Source organism: Zingiber officinale, chromosome 6A (genome assembly GCF_018446385.1).
Source record: "Zingiber officinale cultivar Zhangliang chromosome 6A, Zo_v1.1, whole genome shotgun sequence".
NCBI lineage: Eukaryota > Viridiplantae > Streptophyta > Magnoliopsida > Zingiberales > Zingiberaceae > Zingiber > Zingiber officinale.
In genome coordinates, this window is record NC_055997.1 from 4,526,494 (window position 1) to 4,535,707 (window position 9,214).

Sequence of the window (9,214 nt, forward strand, 5' to 3'; positions counted from 1 at the left end):
TTTGAATAAATGCAAATTGCTAGTGGTACACTCTAAACAACTCATAATTACTTTCATTTTCCATATAACTCGCCTTCCTTTAGGCTGGCACGTCATGCTCATGATTAGCTTTATATATGAACTTCCTTAGTTAGCTTATGTTTTCAAACATCACTCACAACACTTCTAATTGTCCACATAGTACGTCTTCCTTTGGGCTGACACACTGCACATGACTTAAAAGTCAAACTAGACTCGTGAACTTCCTTAAACATACATCTAGCATGAAGAATGATTTTCCTTTGGACGAATCATCTTTAGTATGAATGTACATTCATCTATGCAAATACCTAGTGGCGTAGCTATGTGGTGATAGGAGGGTGCGATCATCCCTAGAATTAAAAAAAAAAAAATCTAATACTATATATTTGAAAAGCCCTCACTACTACATTGACCAGCCAATTCACCATCGTTCATCATTAGAAAACTAAAATTGATCATATATTTGGAATACGCTTGATCTAAGTTGTCCATTGGTACCACTTTTACGATGAAATATCACAACCTAGAATGTTAAATATTGAATTTTAAACATAAAATATATAATAATAAATAGATGAATTAAATCATAAAACATAAAATGAGACCACTAAATTAAAAATTAGATCAGGTTGAAACTAAGTCCAATAGGTAGGCGTGGAGATAAAGATTATATTGGTTCAAATCGGGATTAATTTGAAGTTGATTTGGTCATGTTATGACCGAACCATGTTTAAGGTTTAAACGAGTTCGATCGATTTAATATGAATTATAGTATTTTTTATGCCACCTTCTCTTTTATTTTTTTCTCCATTTGCTCCCTATGCACCTTACAACCCCCATCGTGCCGTACACCATCGTCGTGCATTCGCCCATTCCTCTCTTTTATTTTTCCCTTTCTCTTTTTTCACTATTTCCTTCCTCTCCTTCTCTTCTCAAATGATAGTAAACCTATAATTTTTCTCTCTCCTCTTCTTACAACTTAAAATCCGATGATAAGCTAATCCTAAGCTCTGAAAACAATAGTGATACATCAAAATTTAACCATATGATGCATCAATTACATGATCTAGCTATCATCCATTCTTAAGGCTAAATTGAAATCGAAACAATGCCACGTGAAGAAGGGTTGACCTGAATCCATCACAATGGTCATTGTTCCTTGCTTTTTGTCAGTATTTTTGCAAGCACAAAATGATCTTCTGTAGGATCGGGTAACCATTGGAGTTCCTTCTTAATGGGGAAGAGAGGACGAAGATGAAGGAGCTCAATTAAATCCAAAATTCAAGATACCTAAATCAATGAACTTGTTCCCTTAAATACATTGGCCCACCCTGCAATAATCATTCACATAAAGTCCATTACCTGTTAACAACCCATTAATATTAACGAACGTGATTAATAAATTTACATATTAAATTCACGTCCAATTAATAATCTAAACCTTTATCATTGAGGTTTAATGCCTTATTGATAATTATTGTACTTGGTTAATTCAAGTATTATCCTATCAAAAAGAGATTAAATCTTACCATTACATTTATCTCCTAGAGTTTAGAAAATTATATTTATTTATTAATGTTACCATGGATAAAGATTTTAATGTTCTTTTCAATAGTCCCTCTATATGCTATACCTTGTGGATAAAGTTGATATTGTCCATTCCAAACTGTCCATTATCAACGTTCATTCCAAACGGTCTATTATCATTGGCTCTTTAGTAAAATATAGACAGTTAAATCACTTAACATAGTAACTCTTTACATATGGAATGTCAAACACCTAGCGAGATATTTTACAGACGTTGAGAATTGACCTCAAATTTATTAAACTAATTATCCATATAGATACTAATTGCACTAAGTCACGGAGCAAAAGATAAATTCACATCTATTTACTATACCTTCGAGAGAAAAAAATGAAGTGAAATTCAAGCCATGGATGAAAAGAGTTAGGCCTCTAAATCATACTATTATTCTTATCTACTAGTCATCGTCCACTAATTAAGTAGGATGCATGTTAGGACCTTTGGAGAGATCGCGAAGATTCGCTAATTAGTAACCGTCATAATTAGTAACCATCATAATTATATTTTAGTTAAATTTGTGATGAAAATTAATTCCTTTGATCATTAATTATATATTAGTGATAGAATTATATTTTATCGTTAATTTAATGAAATAAATATTTTGTATGTCAATTAAAATATTTCTTCGATTGCTAATTAATCATCGAAATTAATTCGGTAAGCAATGATCGAAATTTATTCGGTCACTAAATACTAATTTAGCGACGGAATATTTAACATAACTCATCAACCTACGCATTAATATTTACATAATTTTATTAACGGTAAATGCAGAGGGAGGACTTAAATAATCGCGTGTCTTCATGTTCTCCGATGGATGCATAATTTACTGGGAAAATAGTAAAGATTGATCAATCCAAGTTTGCAAACTTTTATTGGCTTGTTTTATCGCAGCCCAAGTATGCACTTTCGATTGCGGCCAGCTTGGTAGTGACTGTCTTCATGTCCATCCTTGCATCAGGTGCTTCCCTTGAGCATGATAGGCCAATCTCAACCATGGAGGCTAGACACACTTCAATTTTGTCCTTCTGGCTATCATCTCCCATACTCAACAATATTACAGGATCAACAATTTCATCTACATTTTGAAAGAACTCCTCCACAAAACTTCGAAGCGATCGACCATCATAGAACATGTTATCTGTAGGCCTCTTCCCAGTCACCATTTCCAGCAGAAGTATGCCATAACTGTACACGTCTCCATGTGTGGAGACCTTTCCTCCCATGCCATACTCTGCCATGAAAAATCAAGCATCTACTTATAATCTCATAAGAAAAGAGAAATAAAAAGAAAGTACTTAATAAATATTTGTACCTGGAGGTATGTATCCGATGGATCCTTTTACTGCGATGGAGTAGCTCGGGTCTCCCGTCGTCGTCGCTGAGGACGCTCCATGGATAAATTTGGTCAAGCCAAAGTCACCCAATTTAGAGTGCATGTCGTAGTCAAGCAGAATGTTGCTTGGCTTCACATCACAGTGGGCAATTGGAGTCTGGCCATGTTGATGGTGGAGATACTCTAGTGCAGAGGCAATATCAATGGCTATTTTCAATCTTTGCTCGAGGCATAAATACTTTGAGGGATGTTTTGGATGCAGCCAATCTTCAAGACTGCAGTTAGGAACGAATTCTAACACCAGAGCTTTGAAATCATTGCCTCTGTGGTCGATGCTAGAGCAGCAAGTGAGAATCTTAACTAGATTTCGGTGTCTTATACTTTTGAGAGCCTCGCACTCTGCCAGGTAACTCTTTAGAGCTCCTCTCTCTGCAAGGTTCAGTACCTTAACAGCGACGGGGTTCTGATAGCCATCGAGATTTCCTTTGTACACTGAACTGAAATTGCCGGTGCCAATCAGGTTGACAGAAGAAAACCCATCGGTTGCTTTATGTAGCTCTAAATAGGAAACCATTCTAAATTTATCCCTTGAGGAAGAAAGCCTCGGCAATCTCTGGCTCGAAACCTTCTTTCTCAAGATAATGATGGTGGCGAGGAGAATGAAACAGAGAGAAGAACTGAGAATTGTGAGCACAACGATCCGTGGAGTATTGAAAAATTTTCCATCTTTAGAAGAATGCACGAGGCATGATGGGAGTTGTAACGCTGGAGCACCTCCACAAAGTCTAGAATTGCCATTCATGAAAATTTCGCTCGTGTTTGCAAATACGCCTTTTATTGGGACAGGACCTTCAAAATCGTTGAAAGAGATATTGAGATATTGGAGACTTTCCAACTCTGCAAAGAACTCTGGAATTTGGCCTGAAAATTTGTTGCGTGAAATATCAAGCCTTTGGAGGGAGCTCAAGTTTCTCAATTGCCTAGGTATGGCGCCTTGGAAGGAGTTTCCTTGCATGTAAAGGCTATTCAAGGTCTCACAGCCACCAAGTGTAACAGGAAGTTCGCCAGAAAGCTTGTTCTCAGAAATATCAAGTAGGACAAGAAGATTCAACTGGTTTACATCTCTTGGAATTGGTCCGGTAAAATAATTGTGAGACAAATCAAGAACCTTCGTTAGAGAAGAAATTTTGGCCAATTCGTTAGGAATGGTGCCATTTAGCCGATTAAAGGAAACGTTTAGCTCGTTCAGTTGATGGAAAGCTGAAAAGCTTGACGGAATGTTCCCGTGAAGATCATTGTCCCCCAGTTGGAGGACTTCTAGCCGATTGAGGTTCCCTAGGGATTCAGGAATGTGGCCGGAAAGCCTGTTTCTGAACAAATATAATTGAGTCAAATTGGGGAGGCTTGCAATTGTGCTAGGAATGGAACCGGTTATAAAGTTTTCGCTCAGATCAAGAGACTGCAGGCCTTGGAGCTTTCCAATCTCTGGTGGAATTGCTCCTGATATTTGGAGCTCACTCATGAACAACCGCTCGAGCCGCGAAGAGAGGTTTCCGATGGAAGCAGGAAAATTCCCAGCAAGATAATTATGGGACAGAAACAACTTCTTGAGGTTTGTGCAGTTGGCCAAAGAACTGAAGAAATCCCAATCCTTGGCCTCCTTCGCCTCAAATCGATTAATCTCCAGGCCTAACATGACAAGATTGTTAAGATGGCCAAGATTTGAAGGAATAACTCCTGAGAAACTGTTGTCAGAAAGATCGAGGTGTTGGAGCTGAGTGGCATTGGAGAATGACTGGGGAATGGGCCCTTGAAGATTATTACAAGACAGGGAGAGGAATTGAAGCTCAGGAAGGGCCTGAAAAATATCAGGAGGTATAGTCTCCACAAGACGGTTCATGGCCAGGTTCAGAATACTGAGGGATGCTAGATTATACAGAGACGAAGGGATGACACCTGATAAATAGTTGTTGGAAACATCAAGATTTCTTAATCTTGTGAGCTGGCCTAGGCTATCTGGTATGTTCCCCTCCAAATTATTGTCTCTTACGTAAACATGAGTAAGATTCATGCAGTTTCCGAGGGAAGGAGGAATGTGTCCTACTAAGTGGTTTCTAGAGAGGTAGAGAAGAGTGAGAGAGGTGAGGTTACCAAGAGACTCTGGAATTTGCTCTGTGAGACTGTTATTGGACAGGAAGATACTGGTGACAAGAGAGGATGAGCCGTTGCTCCCAAATGCAGGAATGGCGCCCGAGAGATTGTTGCTGCTGAGGAAGAGCCCCAAGAGTTCCGGAAGGCGCGATCGGTATTCATCGGGGATTTCTCCGGTGAGGAGGTTGTTGCTGAAGTCGATGATACGGAGCCTCGAGCATCGGGCCATGCTCGACGGGAGGCTCCCTCGGAGCTTGTTGCTGCCAATGCTGATGGTGTGGAGTCTGGAGCATTGCGATAAAGTGTCGGGAATTGCACCCTCGAGAGCGTTGGAGCGGAGGTTGAGGTATCGCAGGTGATGCAAATCACCGAGCTCACGCGGAATGCTTCCATTGAGCTGATTGTTTGGCAAGTGAAGGACTCTGAGGAAAGTGAGGTCGGCGATAGCCGGAGATATCATGCCAGTTAGGCCAAGGGACTCTAGCCTCACGGCTGTCACGACTCTCCGTCGGCCTTCAGACTGACAGCCGATGCCATGCCAATTGCACACATTCGAGGTGTTGTTAACGTTCCATGACGATAAGGTGTAGTGGGGATCAAATAACAGAGACTTGAAGGCTAGTAGAGCCGTGGCATCGCCGGCGGCGGATGTTGAGTTGGACGTGGATGAGGGTGAAGCAAGGTAGAATTGGTAGGTTGACGCGGCTATGTAGGCTAGCAGGATTCTTTGAAGAAGAGAAAGTGGAGTTACGCTCACAAGAGAGTCCATATAATTGCTACAAACAATTAAACTGTGTGAGAAATTGTTGTGTGGGAACAGAGCTGCTTAGTGACTAATTTATACATTCAGTTGCGTCTCCGAGTTCTTTTTCTTCAAGTTGTCAACTTTCTTTTAGAAAAACGTACAATCACGTTTCGCTCATCGATCGGCGAGAAATGTTCATTACTTCTGCATCATTCTCATGCCGAATAATAGTGACTGATGGATTTTAGTCAAGTACCGTGCGTTGTACGGCAATATATTGGAAAATTAGGTCGTTTACTAGTCAATTTCTTGCGTGACACTCCCGGATCTCCCGTATGTTGAATGGAAGTATGTTCTTGTCACAGTACCGTATTCTGAATGGTAGTATAAATTATTGCTGAATGTTCTTATCATAATAATATTAATGTTTGATTCTGTCCTAGAGTTGAGTCGACAGATGCTGAAGATGTGACGTTTTTTGATGGCTTTCGTGTAGACCTCTGGATGACGTGAAACTCTGGTAAGAATCTGTAAACACAAGCCGGGCCGGGAAGGGGTTCCCGACGATAATCCTCCGACGCTCAAGTCAAACACTGGCGGAAAGAAATCGGAACAGAGTAATGAAATAAGAACTGTAGCTACAGTAGTGATGAATACATACCTCCGTCGAAGTCTGGGGGTCCTTATATAAGGTTCCTCGTAGGCGCATGCACGCTTACCGAGGTGTGCACGTTTTTCAAAGCATACATGTAATAGTCGTGTTAGAAAAGTGTGTCTGACGCTATATCTCAATAGCCTGAACATATCCTTGACGTGACAATGGAAGCTTCCACCGTACAATTCTCTGTCTGCTCATGCCGCCAACCATGCCGCTTGTCAGCGACGCTTGTCCCGAGGAAGATCTTCTTGTCGGTTGTGGGACCGAGTGGGAGATCCACTCGGCTTGCCTTCCGCCCGGCTGGTATAGTAACTGTGCCGACCGAGGGATCCGCTCGGCCAATGGTGCCTTGTCTTGATTCCACCTTGCAGTGCGTGGTCATGGTCGTGCCCCTCGTTCGGCCGAGCGGGGCGTCCACTCGGCCTTTGAGCGTCGGAAACTCAGCACCAAGCCGAGCTGTGGTAATGCCGCTCGGGCAAAGGGGTAGGCCGCTCGACCGACCCTGGGGTGTTGACCATATTGACTTTGACTTTCCATGTGTCATTGACTCTCCTACTGGCCGAGTCCCTCCTTATCACCGGATCACATGTCTCCCCTTCAAGTCTAGTCGAAGGAGGTCGTAAGTCTGACTGACTAGACAAATTGGTTTAGTGCTCTGCCTCCTTCGCTGCAGCTGCCTCTATCTCTGCAGCTTTGAGTCTTATCATGCCGAGCACCACCGACTTCATCATGGTGGTAGCAGGGCCGTTCGGAAGCCGAGTTCGGATCGGACTTAATCCGAACATATACATCATGCCCTCAGGCAACAGTTTGTGGATGTCTAGCTTCAGTCCGGCCAACATGTTGGCCGCGTGGAGGTAAGCGGGCTCAGTCCTATACCTCTTCAGGTTGGGCAGAGGTGGCAGGGCGGTCTGCCATTTAGTTCGGAAGGGGGGCAGCTAGAGAAGTCACAAATAGAAGAAATAGTCCTTCTAATGCTTATTGGAAGAGGTCATTTTATCGAAGAAAACAAGGCCGATCCGAGACTGAAACAAAAAGGTACCTACCTCGGACTGCTTGGGGTAATAAAAATAATGGAAAACTTGAGGCTTTAGGGGAATATTGTCGCCGCTCGACGGTCTTCATGGCGGATGTTTATAGTCGCCGCTGCGGCTCTAGGGTTTAACGTCGCCGCTCGACAGTCTTCTGAACGGATGTTTATAGTCGTCGCTGCGACTCTAGGGTTTAACGTCGCTGCTCGACGGTCTTCGAAACGGATATTTATGGTCGTCGCTCGACCCTGGGATTTAATGTCGCAGCTCGACGATCTTCCGAGCGGATGTTTATAGTCGCCGCTACGACTCTAGGGTTTAACGTCGCCGCTCGACGGCCTTCGAAGCGGATATTTATGGTCGTCGCTCGACCCTAGGGTTTAACGTCGCCGCTCGACGGTCTTCTGAGTGGATGTTTATAGTCACCGCTGTGATTCTAGGGTTTAATGTCCCCACTCGACGGTCTTCCGAGCGGATGTTTATAGTCGCCGCTGTGACTCTAGGGTTTAACATCGCCGCTCGACGGTCTTCCGAACAGATGTTTATAGTCGCCGCTGTGACTCTAGGATTTAACGTTGCCACTCAACGGTCTTCGAAGTGGATATTTATAGTCACCGCTCGATCTTGGGGTTTAACGTCGTCGCTCAACTGTCTTCCGAGCGGATATTTATAGTTGCCGCTACGACTCTGGGGTTTAACGTCGCCGCTCGACGGTATTCTCTCTTGGCTCGCCATTCGGCAATGATTTTGCAATCCTTTGTTTTTTGATTTCCATCCTGCAATCGAAGGGTGCAGGGAAAAGAGGAAGTACATGGCACTAAATACATCAGCGCACCTTTCATCCAGCTCGTTACGGCTGGAGATGGTTCGCGCTCCAGGGATGCTCTAGTCGCCGTCCGTCCACATCCTCTAGGTAATAAGCGCCCGAGCAGAGCTTTTCCATGAACTTGAAAGGTCCTGCCCAAGGAACCTCCAGCTTGTTAACGTCGTCGACCGGCTTCACCTTCTTCAACACGAGATCGCCGACCTGAAAAGATCGAAAAATCACCCGCCGGTTGTAGTTCTGCCGCATCCTCTACCGGTAGGCCGTTAGCCGAACGGCGGCCGGGGCGCGTGCCTCGTCCACCAAGTCTAGCTCCAGCTGCCTCCGCTCGGCGTTGTGCTCATTGTACTGCTGCACCTGGTCGGATTCTATTCTGACTTCGATAGGGACGACGGCTTCCCCTCCATACACCAAGTAGAAAGGCGTCACGCCCGTCCCCTCTTTCGGAGTTGTTCGGATCGCCCATAACACGCCCGATAGTTCATCCACCCAGCTGCCCCCAACGTTGTCGAGCCGAACTCGGAGAATCCGCAGGATCTCCCGATTGGCTACTTCAGCTTGCCCATTGCTCTGGGGGTATGCTACGGAGGTGAAGGCCTGCTGAATCCCATATCCTTCGCACCACTCTCTAAGATGCTGCCTGATGAATTGCCTCCCGTTGTCCGAGATGAGCCGACGCGGGATGCCGAACCAACAGATTATGTGCTGCCATATGAATTTATTGACCATCTGTTCAGTAATTCTGACCAATGTTTCGGTTTCAACCTATTTGGAGAAGTAGTCGACGGCAACGAGCAGGAACTTCCGTTGACCGGTCATCATGGGGAAGGGCCCCACTATGTCCATGCCCCACTGGTCGAACGG

At 43.9% G+C, this 9,214-nt stretch overlaps 1 protein-coding gene across 1 annotated transcript; it reads right to left on the bottom strand.

Annotated features, from left to right (window-relative positions):
- Nucleotides 1-2,277: 2,277 nt before the first annotated feature.
- Nucleotides 2,278-5,899, bottom strand: LOC121995643 (putative receptor-like protein kinase At3g47110). The gene is made up of 2 exons (XM_042549383.1): nt 2,922-5,899; nt 2,278-2,840 (listed from the first exon to the last, which is right to left on the bottom strand). The coding sequence occupies exons 1-2, from the start codon at nt 5,860-5,862 to the stop codon at nt 2,479-2,481; spliced, it is 3,303 nt and encodes a 1,100-aa protein (XP_042405317.1). The 5' UTR covers nt 5,863-5,899; the 3' UTR covers nt 2,278-2,478.
- Nucleotides 5,900-9,214: the final 3,315 nt, after the last annotated feature.

Coding starts and splice junctions, on each gene's coding strand:
- LOC121995643 (XM_042549383.1), bottom strand. CDS start 5,862: ATGGACTCTCTTGTGAGCGTAACTCCACTTTCTCTTCTTCAAAGAATC. Junction 2,841..2,921: donor CATCGGATACATACCTCCAG/GTACAAATATTT, acceptor TTTTCATGGCAG/AGTATGGCATGGGAGGAAAG.